This window comes from Fukomys damarensis, unplaced genomic scaffold (assembly GCF_012274545.1).
Source record: "Fukomys damarensis isolate Sample0158 unplaced genomic scaffold, DMR_v1.0_HiC HiC_scaffold_12, whole genome shotgun sequence".
NCBI lineage: Eukaryota > Metazoa > Chordata > Mammalia > Rodentia > Bathyergidae > Fukomys > Fukomys damarensis.
Window position 1 is genome coordinate 7,132,350 of NW_022900924.1, and position 17,694 is coordinate 7,150,043.

Genomic DNA, 17,694 nt, shown 5'->3' on the forward strand with positions numbered 1-17,694 from the left:
TTTTTTTTTTTTTTTTTGGTACCGGGGATCAAACTCAGGACCTTGCGAGGCAGGCAGCAGAACCACTGAGCTAAATTCCCGGCCCTGTTATGTACTTCTTATAGGTACGGAATGATAGTGGAGTTTTAATTTGCATTCCCCTGACAGTGTACAAAGTGGAACATCTTTCCAGTGTCTGTGCCATCTGTTTATCTTCTTCAGTGAAATCTCTCCATGTCTTTTGCCCATATTCTAATTGGATTTTCTTTTTCACTGACAAATTTCAAAGTTATTGTACATTCCAGTCCTTTTTCAAACATATGATTTCCAAATATTTTCTTGCACTCTGCAGCTTGTCTTCATACCTTTCTAATGGAGTCTTTCGTAGATCAAAGTTCTGATGGAAATCAATTTTTACTAGTTCCTCTTACAGACTATGCTGTTGCTGTCCAAGAACTCTTTGTCTAGCCTTAGATACCCAAGATTTTCTATTTTTTTTTCCCACAAGTTTTGTAGTTTATATTTAAATCTATAATCCCTTGCAGGTGAACTTTTGTATGAGTGTGGGGCTTAGGTCATTCCTTTGTCTGCAGCTATCTAATTGCTCTAGTACCACTTTGTCAAAGGTCTACCTTTCCTCCATGCATTAAATGCACCTGCATCTTTGTCGAAAACCAGTAGGGCTGGCTGGGCATGGTGGCACAGGCCCATAGTCCCAAGACTCAGAAGGCTGACTTGGGAGGATTGCTGTGAGTTTGAGGTCACCCTGGGCTACAAAGTAAGTTCAAGGCCAGCTTGAACCACATATCGAGACACTGTCTTGAAACAAACAAACAAACAAACAAACAAAAAGTAGGGCTTCTTTGTGTGGATGTCTCTGCAATCTTAATTTTGTTGCACTGATACATATGTCTGTCATTTTGCCCATGCCTGAAGGTTTAACTATAACTATACAGTAAGCTTTGAAAGTAAGTAAAATTATTTCTTACATTATTCTTTTGAAAATTTATTTAGCTCTTGTAGTTCCTTTGCCTTTCACTATCTATTTTATTTATTTATCTTTGGTAGCGGGGATCAAACTTGGGCCCTTGCACTTGTGAAGCAGATGGTGGAACCACTGAGCCAAAATCCATCACTATAAATTTTAGAATAATTTTGTCTATATAAAAACTTCGCTAGGATATTGATAGGATTGCATTAAACTTATATATCAATTTAGTGTGAAATTACATCTTGAGTCTTTTAGTCAATGAACATGGTATGTCTTTCCATTTAATTAAAAAAAATTTTTTTTTTTGGTACCAGGGATCAAACTCGGGCCCTTGTGCTTGTGAGGCAGGTGGTGGAACCACTGAGCCAAATCCACAGCCCTCATTTATTTAGATTTTTAAAAAATTCTTTCAGCAATGTTTTATAGTTTTTGGCATAAAACTCATATATATTTTTTGTCAGATTTACACATATATTCCTTTATTACTGCGTAATACTAAATGGCAGTTGTATAAGCCCATGCTCCATTGCAGTAATAAAACAACAGAAGTTGGGGAAATATAAAGAGGTTTATCCAGCCAGATGTGGTGCCAGTCCCACCACTCAGGAGGCTGAGGCAGAAGGATTGCTGAGAATGCAAAGTCAGCCTGTGCTACACAGTGAGACCCAGTCTCAAACAAAACAAAATAAGGGCCGGGGATTTAGCTCAGCGGTTTGGTGGCCTGACTTGCAAGCACAAGGACCTGAGTTCATACCCGTACCAAAAAACAAACAAAAAACCAAAAAAACCCCCCCAAAAACAAAATGGAGTTTATCCAGTTGTGGTGGCACACACCTGTAACCCCAGTGTTCTGGGAGTCCTCCTGATTACAAATTTAAGCCCAGGGTAGGCAACTTAAGAGACTCTGTCTCAAAAAGGAAAAAAAATAAAAGAAGCGGGGCCTATGGCCTACTATAATCTCAACTATTTGACTTACAGGAATATCTGAGGCAAGAGGCGGGAGGATCACAAGACACAAGTTTAAATCCAGCCTTGGGAGCCTAGGGATGCAGCTCAGAGCATGTGCAAAGTGTCTGGTTCAATCCGGGGCCTAGTGGAAGGCGTTTAGATCAATGGGAGTGCCTCCAGTGAGGGAATCAATGCCAGTCTCACTGAGTGAATTAGTTCACTTGATAGTGTGTTGTTATATAAGCGCAATCTTCTCCCTGGTCTCTGGCTTCCTTTCTTGCCACGCACTCTCTTTTGCAAACACTCCTGTCATTATGACGCATGCCATCCATTGTGAAGCCCACACCAGAGCTGAGCAGGACCAGGTGCTATGTTGTTGGGCCTCCAGAAACTGTGAGCTAAATTAGACATATTTAGGGGGTGGGGTATTGGGTATTAAACCCAGGGCTTTCCCACTGAGCTACAGGCCAGCCCTTTAAAAAAATCTTTTATATTGAGGGCTGGAGACTTAGCTCAGTGGCACCACGCCTGCCTCACAATTGCAAGGTCTTGAGTTTGATCCCTGGTACTGGGGGGCAGAGGGAGAACAGAAAAAAATCTTTTATATTGAAACAGAATATCACTAAGTTCCCAGAGGTGGGCTCAAACCTGTGATTCTCCTGCTTCAGCCTCCCAGAGTGCTGAGATTACAGGCGTGTGCCACCTCACCCAGATATTTTGGGAGGTTGAAAATTATACATTCTATTTCCTTAATAGTTATTGGGCACAGCTGGGGGATAGACAGCTCGGTGATAAGAGTGCTTGCCTACCACACACAAGGCCATGAGTTTGCTCCTTAGCATTGTGTACACACACACAAAAAGTTGTGGGGCAATTAAGTATCTGTTTGTACTTTTGTGTTTTATAAGGAACTGATCATTTTGTGCAAATCATCAATTTTATATGTGTACAGTTTTATTCCTTTTGATACCTGCAGTTCATAGTCGTATATTTTGTCAGTCTTGTTAGACGCTGCCAATTTTACTGATCTTCCAAAGTACCAGCTATGTTTCATCAGTTTTCCCTGCTGTCTTTCATTTCAGTTTCATTGATTTCTGCTTCTCTCTCTACTGCGTACTCCTTTCTCCTTGCTTTGGTTTCATTTTGCTCTTAAGTTGTTGAGACAAGAGCTTAGACTACTGATTGAAGCTCTTCTCATTTTCTAATGTATGCACTAATGCTACACACTACCCACATGGCACAATTTTAGCTGTGTTCCACATATTCTGAGAAGGTTGTATTTTCATTTAGGTCCTTGTATATTTTTAAATTTCCCTTTAGACTTCTTCTTTGAGCCATGAATTATTTAAAGTGTCTTTGTTTAGTTTGAAAGTATTTGAGTCCATTGGAGTTGGAAAACACATTCTGTATGGCTTTAATTTTCTTCAATTTGTCGAGGTTGTTTTATGACATATGATCTGATTTATACAATATATTTCCATGGGCACCAGAAAAGAATGCATATTCAGCTGTGTTGAAGTGTTCTATAAATGCTAATCAGATTCTGTGAGTTGATTTTGTTTTCAATTTTTTTTTACCATCTTGCTGATTTTCTTTTTAGTTTTATGAGGTGCTGAGAGAAGGATGTTGAACTCTCTAATATAACTGTCGGTTTGTTTATTTCTCCTTTCAGTTCTGTTTTTGCTTCATACTTTCAAAGTAAACAAATATGACTAAAAACATACCAAATCAATTTTGGCTGTTTTTTTTTTAAACCACCAGAGATTGAACCCAGGGCCTAACACACACCAGGCAAGTGTTCTATCACTTGGCCACATCCTTTGCCCTATTTTGTTTTGGGAGACAAGGTCTCACTATGTAGGTTGGGCTGGCCTCAAACTTGAGGCGATCCTCTTGCCTCAGTCTCCCGAGTCCTGGGATTACAGGCATGTCACCATGCCCAGTTATTTTGTCATTTTTAACCACCCGGGGAAGAGTCAACAGCTCTTAAACATGTTAAGTGCCACTGATGGCTGAGGAAGTCTGCAGAACACTGTTTTGTTTTTCTACATGTTTACTCTTTTTGAGACAGGCTCTCACTACGTAATCCAGGCTGGCCTCAAACTATAGCGGTCCTCCTGCCTTGGCCTTTGGAGTGCTGGGATCATAGGTGTGCACCACCACTCCTGGCTGGTGACTGTATTTCACATGAGGGTTCTTACGAGGAGACTCAGGCATGAAACCCACGGTGGAGTCACAGATGCATGCTGGTCTTCACTGTATCATACTGTGTTCTCTTCATGAGGATCACGGAGAAAAGCTGTCTCTGATTTAAGTACTATGTATGATTCTGCCTCTTTTGAGCCACAGGCTAATGCAAACCCTGACCACAGTGTGAACTTAGAACTGACTATTGGATCTCTGCCTGGTTCTGCAAAGCTGAGAGTCACACCCACCTCCCAGCAATGCACACCCATTACAATCCAAGTATGAACCATAGCACTGGCCTCTTTCTTACACTGCCTAGTTTAACTTTTTTTTTTTTTTTAAGTTTTCCCTACTTCTTTTCATTTAAATTAGTTCCTTACATCCTTTCTGAGATAGGATGAGAGTATAAACAAATAGTAAAAACTTTCTATGCCTTTTTTTTGGTACCAGGGATTGAACTCAGGATCTTGCACTTTGAGGCAGGTGTTGTTGCCACTGAGCTAAATCCGTGGCCCTTCTATGTACTGTTAAAAGAAAAATAACAATATATGCCAAGCATGGTGACACACACCTGTAATCCCAGCACTCAGAAGACTGAGGCAGGAGGATCGCCCAAGTTTGAGGACAGCATGGGGTACATAGTGAGTTTAAGGCCAGCCTGAAGTAGATATCAAGAGCCTGTCTCAAACCCTCCCCAAATAAATAAACAACGAGCTGGGGATTTGGCTCAGTGGTTCTGCCACTGCCTCTTGAGCACAAGGTCCCGAGTTTGATCCCTATACCAAACAAACAAACAAACAAGATAGTAAGTGCACACTTAAATTTGGACAACTAAGTTCCTATGGTTAAATTTTCTAGTAAGCACTATAAGGAAAGCAGCAATTAAAAAAAGAAGGTCCTTAACTTCAAGGGGTTGAAACAGAAAGGGAGAGAGAGGAATTATTACACTTCACTCGTTCTTTTGTCCCTTTCATAGCTGTCTACTTGCACTTCCATGAGTCAAAGCAACATATGGTGCTCACTAGAAACTGACCGGCTGTGGTCACCTGATCACAGACGCTCCAGCCTCCAAACAATGAGCCAAAATGAACTGTTTTTCTTTATAAATTACCCAGGCTCAGATATTCTGTTAGAACGGAAAATGGACCAGGACACTTGCTCAGCCTACAAAGAGGGAACAACAGCAGAAGCAGGACGAACCCAGAGCCCACACGTTATGAAGCGTGCCACCACCCCTGCTGTCACAGCCACGTGTCCGACAGACAGCCCAGCTGAGATTCCCTCACACACCATTCATGTTCCAGGTAAAGGCGTCCCGCAGCTTCTGCCCATCGATCTCCATGTCCAGCCGGATGGGCACCAGCACCTCAGGCTGGGACGCATTCTCATGAATCACAGCGGGGTCATGGTCATCAAAGCTGAAAGTGAAACAGGAGCAACAGTCAGCCAGGGCACCGTGGGTCCCTCTGTCTGGGGCCCCAGGGATGTGAGTTTTCAGCTTCCTTCCGCACCTCAGTTCACTGCAAACGTGGCTGGAGGGGAAAGGCCCCTTCTCACCTACTACTGAAGCCACACATAAAGAGATCAGGAGAGGTCATAAAGCCACCCTCAGACTGGGACGGTGGGAGCCATAATGACAAGCATCAGCCTATCGGTAACAAATGGCGTTAACAGAGCAGAACTGTAGGCTTCATGGACACACGGAAGGGTCAGAAAGCTGCTGACTTAGGCAGTGAAACAAGACCTAGGCATACTTCAATGGGAGATTCGAGGCCGAAGTGCGCAGGATTGCCACAGAAAACTGTGGGAAAGGAGAAGAGTGTTTATAGAAGAGGAACAGTCAAGCAAAGGCCAAGAGGCAAGAGAGGGGAGGAACTGCTGAGGGAGGAGCCAATGGTCAGCAAAGGCGGAGAGATCGTGCAGGGGTGAGGTCCTGGCGACTCTGCAAAGCCAGGAGGTACTGAAATGCTGACAGTTCTCAATCTCTGGCCCCTGCCCAGAGGGAGCCTCAAGATTCGGAGCAAGGGAGTACTATATTTCAGGAAGACAAAGAGAGTAGACATGGAGCAGTCAGGTAGGAGAGAGGGTACACAGGACACCCAAGGCATCTGTGAAACAGAAGATGGAAAGCAAGGAAAACACTTGGAACGCCAGACGTGAGAGCTCTGGGAAGTGGTGGGAAGGCTGGAGGTAGGAGGGGCTACTCGAAAGGGGAAACACAGCTAAACTGAGGTGGGCGGTCGGTAGGAGGAAAGAAAGGAAAGTAGGGAGAAAGAAAGAAGGAAGGAAGGAGAGGTGGAGGTGAAGAGGGGAAGGAGGAAGGGACAAGGGAAGGAACGGCAGAGGGAGGCTGCAGCGAGCCCTGCCCCTGCGGCAGGAGGGCTGAGCTCCAGCAGTGAGGGGTGGGGCGGGGCTCCGGTGACCTGACTGGTGAGGGGAGGCCAGAGTTCGAGCAGAGCACAGCAGCAGCAGCAGTCCCGCGGAGAGAACCCAGCCTCTGTTCTAAGTGTGGCCAGAGTCTGCGGGCCTCTCCGAGGAGCTACCCAATCTGCCTGGACAAAGAGACCTGGGCTGGCTGCAGAGGGGAGAACACAGCAAGGAGGTGAGCTGGGCACAAACACTCAGCGAGACCCAACAGGTAGCCGGCCAAGGGTGGCCCGATTCCAGGAACCTGGAGGGCTGAGCAAGGAGGAATCTGCTGAGACTAGACTTGCGGCAAGAGAAAAAGGAAGGCGGTAAGAAAGAGTTCCAGGCTCTTGGCCTGAACAAGGGCAAGGACAGATGCCAACCCCCGAGATGGAGAAGCCTGCAGGCAGTGTGCGGCTGAGGGTGAGGGCAGCAGCTGTGGACGTCTGGGCCTCAGATACAATGTGGGTACAGGAGCCTGAGAAATGTTCCCCCAAACACGTCTATGTCCTAATCCCATGAACCTGTGACCATTACCTCATGTGGCCCAAAAAAGGAGACTAAGCAGACGTGACTAAGGGAAGGACGCTGAGAGACTGTCCAGCTGGGCCATATATTATACCACAACATCTTCTTTTTTCTTTTTGGCAGTACTGGGGACAAAGCCACGGCTTTGCACATGCTAGGCCAATGTTCTAACACTGAGCTATATGCCCAGACCTTTTTTAGTTTTTATTTTTAACTTTGAAAAAGAATCTTACTAGGTTGCCTAGGTTGGTCTTGAACTTGTGTTCCTCCTGCCTCAGCTTCCAGAGTAGCTGAGTGAAAGGTATTTGCCATGCACCTGACTCACAGTGTCCTCCTAAGAGAGAAAAAGAGGAAGATTTCATAATAGAAAGGAAGAGGCCGTGTGATTATGGAGGCAGAGAAGAGAGTGATGTGGCCACGAGGCAAGGAATCTACCGGCCACCAGAGCAGGAAGGGGCAGGAGCACACTCACTCCCTGAAGGAAACTCGGCCCTGCCTATGCCTTGATTTGGACCCAGTGAAACAGATTTCAGACTCCTGGCTTCCAAAATTTCAAAAGAATAAATGTGAGCTGCTTTAAGCCACCTACTTTTCAGTGGTTTGTCCCAGCAGGCACAGGGAACAGACACAGTAAGAGTCCTGTGGATGGTGTGTGAAGCCCTCAGACTGGCTCTGACCAGCTGCTGAGACACAGAGGGCAGAGAAAAGTCCAGAGACTGGCCCCTCAGCAGCCCAAATGAGGTACTAGCGAAGGGAGAGAAAAAAAGTGAGAGATCAAAGCAGGGGGAACCAGGGAGGCCAGGGAAAGCCAGTGACGAGTCAGGAGAAACAGTTTTTCAAAGAACGGGAAGCACTGGAATAGTATTTAGGACAACCCAAGGTCCCAGCAGATTTCTCTGGAAAGGAGACAAAAAATAAAAGTCACTGGAGGGTGGAAGTGGACTCAGTGCGCAGGCCCAGCGTGGCTGCATAACTCACCACAGAGGGAAGGTTCTCTTCTTGTCCCGGCCCATGCGGTTCCTATTGATGGTGGTGGAACAAGGTACAGCATCCAGATGATGGGAACTGTTGGGCAGGGTGGGGACCCATTGACTGTTCCTCTTGGCCTTCTGTTCCCTAGGGAACACAAGAAAAAGGCCTGGTCAGATTAAGGGTCCAGGTCTGCCCTACTCGTGTTCAGGGGACATTGTGTAGGGCTTTAGGCTCCCGACGAGGATGTCTGTGCACCCGACTCCGTGGGGCTCCGCTCTCCAAGCTCTCACCCACACCGAGAGGTATCTGGACAAGGAAAAGAGCATAAATCAGATGCAAACCCTTGCCAGGGCACAGTAGGCATGGCTCCCATGAAGGAATGTTCCTGATTAAGCAAAGGGGCAAAAGAGAGAGGCTTCCCAGAAGGGTGAACACTGGAGAAGAACCTTAAACATGGAGTCCGGTTTCACTGCGTGTTTCAGACAGAGCGCAGCAGCAGTGGGGGTGACTGCTGGAAGACAGTAAGGTCTCAGAGACTGTGAGAAATGCTGGCTATTGTGGCTTTCCTCACGATAGCCTGCCCTGCTTTCTCCAGGGTGATCTTTTATCTTGCCTTTTCCTCTTTACTTAGCTTAGCTCACTCTGCAGGGCCAGTTTCTCTCTCACTCTTCACTTTTACTTTTTCAAATAAACTGTGCAGGGCTGGGAATTTAGCTCAGTGGTACCGCCACCCACCTGGCAAGCGCAAGGTCCCGAGTTTGATCCCCAGTACAAAAAACAAACAAACAAACAAAAAATCAAATAAACTTTGCCCCTACTTAAAAGAAAAAAAGAGACTATCTATCTAGAAAGTGGCTGGCAGTCTCCAAAAGGATAGAAGGGAGAAATGTGATCAGTTTGGGATGATGATAATCATTCTTATTATTTTGAGAGAGGTTCTTACTTTGTTGGCCAGGCTAACCCTGAACTGGATAAAAGCAATCCTCACAGCTTAGCCTCCTGTGCAACTGGAACTACTGGCAGGTACCTGGTAGAGGGTGATTTTACCTTATTTATTTTTAATTTTGTGAGACAGGGTCTTGCTATGTAGTTCAGCCTGGCCTTGAACTCACTATGCAGCCCAGACTGACCTCCAACTCACAGCGATCCTCCTGCCTCCGCCTCCCAAGTGCTGGGATTACAGGAGTGTGCCACCACACCTGGCCAGACTGTGATTTTAAAAGTGCTGGCTATAGGAAGACTGACTAGGCAAGGCTTCTGGTCTCTGACCTTCCAGAACAACAGAGATGAGCAGAATTAGTAAATATCTTCTAAACAGTGATCTCCAGCATAATTTAAGTAGCTTACATCCCATGAAGGACTCACTCTTTTGTCTGAATTTCATGTTGCTTTTGCTAATGAACTATTTTACACCAAGGCTCCAGTTGCGGGTTAGACAGATGTCAACACTTAGGTTCCCATAGTGCTCTGTGTGTTTGTCCTTCCTGGCAGAACTATAAGCAACGTTCACCTTTATAGTGACACCACTGCAATTACTGCCCACCACAGTTCACAGCAAGTGATAAGCTGCTGGACAACACCCTCCAAGGAGGAGCCTGGGGAAGCAGGGTTCAGGCCTTTCTTCTTTCCAGAAGTGGTAGAAGGCCCTTGGCTCTTAACTCTTTTCTTCAAAAGCTAGGGCCACTTATGCTTCCAATACTGAGGTCCAGAACCAACCCTTGAGTGTAGATGGGGCCAGGGAGGGACCTATAGTGCCCAAGTTGCCAAGGACTACAGCAAATCTCCTATATTGCAGGTCTGATCTTATCATCAGCCTTAGAGATGTTGAACATGTAGAGAAAGTGGAATTAATATGCCCAGGGCCTAAGAGCTGGGAAGCAAGTCCAGGGTCCCCATCTCAGCCTGTCTTGGCAAGTGGTTTACTCAAGAGTGCAAAATTTTAAGTCCTACCAGGATCAAGTGACTTCCCATCGATGGAAGAGGACCTTGGATTATGGATTCTTTACAACTCCCATGGACAAGTCCAGTGAAGCTGGAATGGATATCCTCCTACAGCTGTGCTGAGCTTCCTTAAAAAATCCTGTCTCATTTTGGTAGCAATCTCTCTCCTTTCTAGGCCCATGCCTTTCATCTGTTAGCCGTTTCAAGTGAAGAATGCGAATTATGTTACAGATAACAGGCACAGCAAACATAACATACTCGCAGAACATGAGAAATTACAACATACACAGAATATGAGAATCTAAATCATGCAATCCAACCTGGGTCTCATCATGAGATCTTCCCAAGAGCTCCAGGAAGGGGCATCCAGCCTCTGCCTGAACTGTGATAGGGGAGGGAGGCTCAGAGGGCAGCATGAAGCCAGCCAAAGCTGCTTTGCTCAAAACTCTGCTACTGCCTAAAACTGATGTCCTACCTCCAGGGTGACAGAATTCTATTCCTTCAGCTGGTCTTCATATGACATGATCACCAAGAAATTATTTACCAGCCCATAAAAGCTTCTCAGCTGACATGTGCAAACTTAAAAGTACCATCCATATGCACATAATTTCCTTCTGTGACTTCCCAGGAAGGTCTAGCCATCCTTATGTTCTGACCACATCCCTCGGGGGAACAAGAATCTGCTGAGCATGCGTTTACAACAATGGCCAGGCTGGATGCATGCCACTGTTCTTGGGGGGAGTCATAAAAATAATCCAATAGAAAAGTTGACAGAAAATCTGGAAAAAAAAAAAAAAAGATTTTCCACAACCACATCACTTTGAACAATAATCCCGCTAGTGCTTCCTGGTTTCTGTGCATAGAGGTGCATTTTTTTCTTGAGAGCTGGAAGCACTGGGTAGGTAGGTACCATCTGGTATTCTGCACGTCTCATTCATTTGAGCCACATCTCAGATTCCTGCAGGGTCTACTTAAAGACGATGTAAAAGGTCACCTCCCAGTCCATTCAAGTGGGTGCATCCTCTGATATCTGGCTTTTCCCTAAGGCCACACACTCATTGTGGGGTGTTGCCTCCATAATCCCCCCCCTTTTTTTGGTACCAGGGATAAACCCAGGTCCTTGCGCTTGCAAGGTAGACGGCAGAACCACTAAGCTAAATCCCCAGCACAACTACCTTTTTGGGGGGTGGGAGGAGTACTGGGGATTGAACATGGGACCTTGCGCTTGCAAGACAGGCGGCTGCACCACTGAGCTAAATCCCTGGCCCCAGTAGTTTCCATTATTATTCACAACTCTCCAAAGAACATCTCTGTACATGTAATGAGATGACTTACTTTGTTCTTTCAAATTCTTTTTTCTTCTGTTTGTTTTGAGACAAGGCCTTGCTACGTAGCTCAGGCTAGCCTCGAACTCGCAATCCATCTGCCTCAGTCTTCCGAGTGTTGGGATTATATGCGCATCATCACATGCAGTTTATTTTTAAATTATTTCTAGTTCTATCACACGTTTCCCAGTTCTTTATGTTGCTAGTTCTTTGAGTAAATGGAAAAGCACTTTGCATTTAGCATGCACAGGCCCCTGGGTTTAATCCCACCACCTAAAAAAATAAGATTTCACATAAAGACAAGCATTCCTCTTGTTTTCCCCTTGTATTTTCCAGATGTGGACCATCCTTTATTTATTTACCTATGGGGGACTGGCAGTGTAGTTCAGTGGGAGCGCATGTGCTCACGAGGCACGGAATTCAATTCCCAGCACCATGAAAACAACAAACAAACAAAAACCAAAACTACAAAAGCAATGATGGCAAACCTTTTAGAGGTATGAATGACAAAAACAACTTACTGTGGCACGCCTGTTGTAGGTTTACCAGGACTGTACTAGAGTATTCAAGTTTTTCTTATAAATCTGAATATATAGGCAAAAACATACAGAAAATTTCTAATTACTTGCCTTTTTAACTGTCACTCACTATAAATATTCTCTTGTTGTTGTTGTTTTTTTTGAGACAGGGTCTCCCTATGTAGTTGAGACTGACATGGAACTCACTATGTAGCCCAGGCTGGTCTTGAACTCACAGCGACCCTCCTGCCTCAGCCTCCCGAGTGCTGGGATTATAGGCATGCGCCACCAAGCCCGGCTATAAATATTCCTTTAAAGGTTCTAAATTTTTATACATCCAAATCCACTGCTTGCTTCTTTTGTAACTTTATTTGAGCCACTAGTTTTCCTGACATATGACTCCTACTTTCAAAGCATTCCTAATCATTCTCCAGAATTCAAGATTTGGCTCTGTTTCTTAGGAATTCAAAGACACAGAAGAAACTTAGAAACTCAGTTACGACAATTGTAAGCATAGTGGATGGTGTTGCAAGAGAGTTCAACTTTACCCTAAACTGTTTCTGAGTATGAAAAAAATCCCGTGGTGTCCCTGGAGCATACCTGAGCCAGGAGGACATTACCTGAGGTAGGTGGGGGGCTCTGTACTGATGGACACGGCCTTGTACTTCTCATCATTGCCGTCAAGAATCTCTTCCACCTCAGAGGCTTTTAACAGAGTCACGCTGGTGGCAAGGGTGGTATAGCCATGATCTGTAAGTAGACGGACACTACTGCGGTCACCCTGCTGGGGGCGATAGCAAACAGCAGCCAGCCAACTGTACAGCACATCAAGTCCTCGCATGCAGGAAGTGGGAAAAGCAAGGTGTCGAACTTACTACTGCTGAATGCTGGCCTCTTCCAAACGGGCGATCTGGACGGAGGGCTTTATTTAGAAGTCCTACCAAGTAAAGCCTCCATTAGGACTGACTTGGACTAATGTGCTCCAAAGCACCGGCTCAAGGGCAGAGGAAATGCTTGGGGCAGCTGCAGCACCAGGGGCTGCAGCACAGCCCACTAGGACTCAAGAAGCTCCAGAAGAATGCCCCAGTGGGAAGAGGTCGGACACCACTGCAGTCCACAACATGAAGCAAGGTGGGAGATGGAATGAAAAATGAGTACTTTTCTTTTAAAACAAGAGCCCAGAGAGTTGGAAAGAGCTGCTTCACACCAAAGAGGAATTCCTGTTCCCAAGCCAGTCTAGATGCGCTATCCAGAAAACAGGACAGATTCGTGGCAACTTGACCCCTAGCTCTTCTCTTGGTCTGTGGGCCCAGTCTGGCTCCCCCTAGAGGAATCAACTGGTTATAGGGAAGGTATCGCCAAGGCACCAGGCAGAAGCATCACCAAGACTTCACCAGGGACTCGCAGAGGGGAAAGCAAAGCTAGGGAGTCACTGTGTTACTGACTGGTGCTCCACTTGGTGCAGAAGAAGACACACAGGAAACTGTTTTAGGCAAGTGAGTGGAAAGGTTATAGCAACAGAAAAAAAGCAGCTCTGGCTCCTGCGTTAAAAGAACCCCTAGACTGCCCACAATGTACAAAAACACAGTAGCATCTACAGACACACCAAACAGGACAGACTATGAAGCACCAGGATTGCGCACGCGCACACACACACACACACTCACACACTCACTCAGAGGCCCAGGGCAGCTCTCTCCAAGGCGCCATTGTTAAGTGGGAAGCAGTTCTGAAACCTGCCAAATGGCTCACTGCATCCATATCCAAATGTTCTGTCTGGAGGTGACCCACGACAGAAGCCCCAGGAATCTCTGAAGCGTATCTCTGCCCTGCACAGAGCTGCCATGACCCAAAGCACGCTAGTTTCACCAGTGTCGGGCACTCACTAGCAAGCCCCAGGCACACAGCAGGCCACATGGAGCAAGGACATGCACATGAGCGTAGCACACTGGCCACCGGCATGAAGTGCTATGGGATGGATATGTTTTGAGAGGCAAGCAGTGAAAGCCCAAGAGGGGAGTGGGGGCTGGGGCCACCACCCACCACGAGAGCGGCATGAAGGGTGACTATGGACACGCCCACGGCAGATGGTAGAGCATCACAGCATTCCTAAAACGTTTTGAGACCAACATGTCTTCACAGCACCTGCTACTCTCCCTACCTGGGCCCACTCACACCCACTGGCCCAGCTGGAAATACTTGACAGTGGACCACCAACGGCTCCCAGAGCCACGCTCTTACCTGAGCCTCATATGTGTGCTCGGAGGGCGGCCCCACCCCTGGGACAGTCCCTGCCTAAGGTCAAGGCTGCAGTGAAGACACTGGAGTGAAAACGTTTTATCTTCATGACATAAGCGAGTGGTTTTGAAACAGGTTTACAAACCCTCGTGAAGACGCACCCTTAGTGTTAGGTTTTGTTTTTTTACCATGTGACGATGCAACTATTTTCTTCCTCTCTTCCACAGTGGCTAGTCGCCTCCAGAGTGAGGGGTATCTCTTGTACAGAGAACCTCGGAACATACGGAGGTAGTTTCCCACCTATGGGTAAAGCAAGAAGGCTCATTATGAGGGTCACATCTCCAAGCGAAAGGCAATGGAAGGTCCTCTTCAGCCGAATCGAGTGCCCAATAAACAGGCCTCGAGGTGGCCCCCAGGCGCCAAGCTTTCAGCAGCAATAAAACACATTCTGCTGACATCAAGGGTTCAACAACAGTGCACATCTGGCCCACATCTGTGCAGAGTTCCAAAAGGCATGACCAGATGTCTGCAAGGGAGGCCCTCAGAGCTTAGTAAGAAGCCTCCAAAGCTCAGCAAGAAGCTCATGGTGATTTTTTATTTTGGACTAAGGATCTCTGGCACTTTCTAGAAATACAGGCTTCTCTGACCTTCTTTTATCTCAAGAAGCAGACTTTGATATTTTAACGATGTAATAAACACCAAAAAAAGCCTTCTAATTTTAGACAGATGCAGGATAATTTCCCCCATGGCCCATGTTGCTTTCTTTAGTAACAAAACCCAAACCCGGGATACCAAAGGAATTTTTCCAAAGAGTCTAAAGAGCACTTACTGGAGATCACCAGACTGCCATATAAATCATTATTTCCCCAAACAATAGCTTTGGTTTGTTTATACCAAATACTGAAAGTACAACTTTCCTCATGAAATGAAAGCTAGTCCTAAGGTTTTTATAAAGACAGCCCATGATCGCAATAACTTCTCAGAAATGATCACTCCAGAGTCACGCTGCTGTGGACAGCCACTGTGGATGGGGTGACAGGTGCTGATTCCACATGTGACCTGGAATTATTCTCCTTTTTTGGGGTCTCTTTACTCCTTTGTTGGCATCTGTGAACTCTGCCCTACAAAGGATCGCTTATCTTATTTTTTCCAGTCTATCTTCCCAGGATAGTACATATTTATTAAAAGTGTGCTTCTCCCATTTCTCATCAAGGAAAAGTTTTACATGATTCACAACTGCAGCCAATGAACACAATGAGAAGAGCAGCCACCGTCATCCCTCATCTGTCACACAGAGAATGCAGTCCCCTCGTTGCTACTTGATGTGTGTGTCATCCACAGCCAAAAATACACTTTCCATTAGGTTTTGAAGATAATTTGAAATACCAGCACCCATCAATACCATCATGGTCCGGTGGGGCTCTTGGATCCCAGATCCCTCCCAAGGTCCCTTGAGAATTTAAAACAATGAAGCTTGCCTTCCTGGCTTTTCTCAGCTTTAATCCTCTCTGGATCTTGGCTTTCTGAATGTAAAATGAAGATGCTAAACTTGGAGATTTCATAAGGCCCTCTCAGTTCTATGACTTTGAAATCTAACTGCCTGTAGATACCGGGAGAAGAGGGATTACATAGCGACTGCAGATGCCCTCCCAAGACAGATCAGAGATGTCACACAGAGGCAATGTCTAGGCTGCTATGGCCAGCCTGCCTCTCTGAATACAGAGCTGAGGGTCATCCAACCAATTCTGTTACAGGAGCTAGTGAACAGATATACTCTGTGACCCAGACATTCCCTAACTTCCAAAGGTCTGATGACTATTAAGCTAGGCCCCAGAAAGCCAATTGCCTCTCCATGCTGGTCTCACAATGACTATTCTCAACAGGGAGGGCTAGGAGGAATGAAGCTGAAAGACTAGTTAGCTTTTTAGAACCTAAAATGTGTTCAGGGGAAGATCTTAGAGACATTTAGTCCAAACATCTCTTTATACACGTGAGAAAAATGACACCAGCTGGGGATCTGCTTCAGTGGTAGAACAAACACGTGCATCCCAAGGCCCTGGGATTTCTTGTTTTGTTTTTATTTTTGTTTGAGACAGAGTCTCCCTATTAGTTCAGGCTGGCCTCAATCCCCCAGCCTCAGCCTCCCAAGGGCTGGAGTTATAGGCGTGCACCACCACACCCGGCTCAGATTTAAACCTGCCCCATATCACAGACTGAAACTGGACTTTTATAGCCTACATTTAAGCAGGTGCCTATTGGGTAATGACCATTCTAAACTGTGGCAGATGGACTGGCAATGGCTCCCTGTCCCCACCACAACCAGTCATCTTGGAACAGTAACACTTAAGTGATAATGTGAAAATGTTACTCCATCCTGCCCTTTTTGTTTTACAAAACTTTTAACCAAAAATGGAAACAAAGATCTGATGCTACTGACATTATTGGTTTCACAACTTGACACAGTTAAGACAGGAATCATGGGGTGCTCCGAAAACTCCAGGATGACCATTTTGCGTTTCATTCAGCATGCTATGCTGAAACTGTTTCCAAAGCAGATAAAAAAAGAAAAAAGAAATGTTTGAGTATGATGCTGAAAACTGATGTACCAAGAGGTAATCCATACCATTCTGCAATGCAAACTGTCCAGGGTTGGCACTTGCCTCCTTACAGGAGAAACTCTGCTGCTTGGCATTTGCACAGCTGCATTTTATATAGATAACTGTTTAAACAAAAGGAATACAAACGCCTTGAGTACTGCTGTTAGACCTAAAAAGGCTAGGCTGAAATAATCTGCAAAGCTTAATATATTCAGTAAAAACCTACACTGAAGGCCAACTGTAGGGTTTTCCTAAAGTCAACAGTCAATTCTTCAAGTCAGCTTTTTCAACAAAACGCTTCCACTTCTAGACAAAGATAAAAGATTTTTAGGATCTTTCCCTTGTAATAATTCAGAATCAGTTCACAGATATCCAAAGTGTCAATTGCTTCCTAATTGCTGAAAGATCTAGCTCCAACCACTGGGACCTTATCCATACCAAAGCAAACAGCCTTCTCTCAACCTGTTCCTTCAGGTAAACAAAGATCAAAATATCTGCACCGCCCACCTCAGAGGCAAAAAACAAAAAGAGGAGGAGTCCTTTCTAAGCCTCAGGCTTATAACCAGAGAGTTCAGGACCCCGCAGGAAGGAATGGGGGGGTGCACCTGAGAATCGGAACAGCCAAAAAGGTTCAAGAGCAGTAGTGCACCCCATGCCACCCCCGCTTCCCCTCAAGAGCCACAAAGGGTAATCGGACATCCCATTTCTTTGCGACCGGTTGGAATTGTACCAACTCACAACGGGACCAGTGGCACCCCAAACCTGGGCATCTGGGTGCGTCCCGATTTCCCAAATAATGGGTAAATAAACGAAAATTCTACACCCAGGGGCCCCCTAGGCCGCCCCACTTTGCACATCCCTGCTCCTGTGGCCCAGCCCCTGTTCCTCCCACCGGGCGGTACACACCAGGAACCCCCATGAAAGTGCAGCTTGTGACTCAGTGAATCCAGGGCAGGGCCTTGGGGTTCTGGTGCTTTAGACACACCCCACACCCCTACGGCCCGGCGCCTGTCCGCCAGCCTGCACTCTTCCTCCCGGGGCAGGAGCACCTTCTGTCCCCCTTT

General features: G+C 46.0%; 1 protein-coding gene across 2 annotated transcripts in view; it reads right to left on the bottom strand.

Annotated features, from left to right (window-relative positions):
- The window catches only part of Smarcb1 (SWI/SNF related, matrix associated, actin dependent regulator of chromatin, subfamily b, member 1), a 27,900-nt gene extending 13,550 nt beyond the window's left edge, over positions 1-14,350 (bottom strand). Inside the window, exons 1-4 of one of the 2 annotated variants that reach the window (XM_010603934.3) lie at positions 14,222-14,350; positions 12,416-12,545; positions 8,018-8,155; positions 5,396-5,523 (exon numbers count right to left, since the gene is read on the bottom strand). In XM_010603934.3, coding sequence (XP_010602236.1) covers positions 5,396-5,523; positions 8,018-8,155; positions 12,416-12,545; positions 14,222-14,315 — 490 coding nt within the window. In that variant the 5' untranslated portion in view covers positions 14,316-14,350. Of the gene's footprint in view, positions 1-5,395; positions 5,524-8,017; positions 8,156-12,415; positions 12,546-14,194 lie in introns of both variants that reach the window. The other variant, XM_010603933.3, reaches the window with a different exon arrangement.
- Between the last annotated feature and the right edge of the window lie 3,344 nt (positions 14,351-17,694).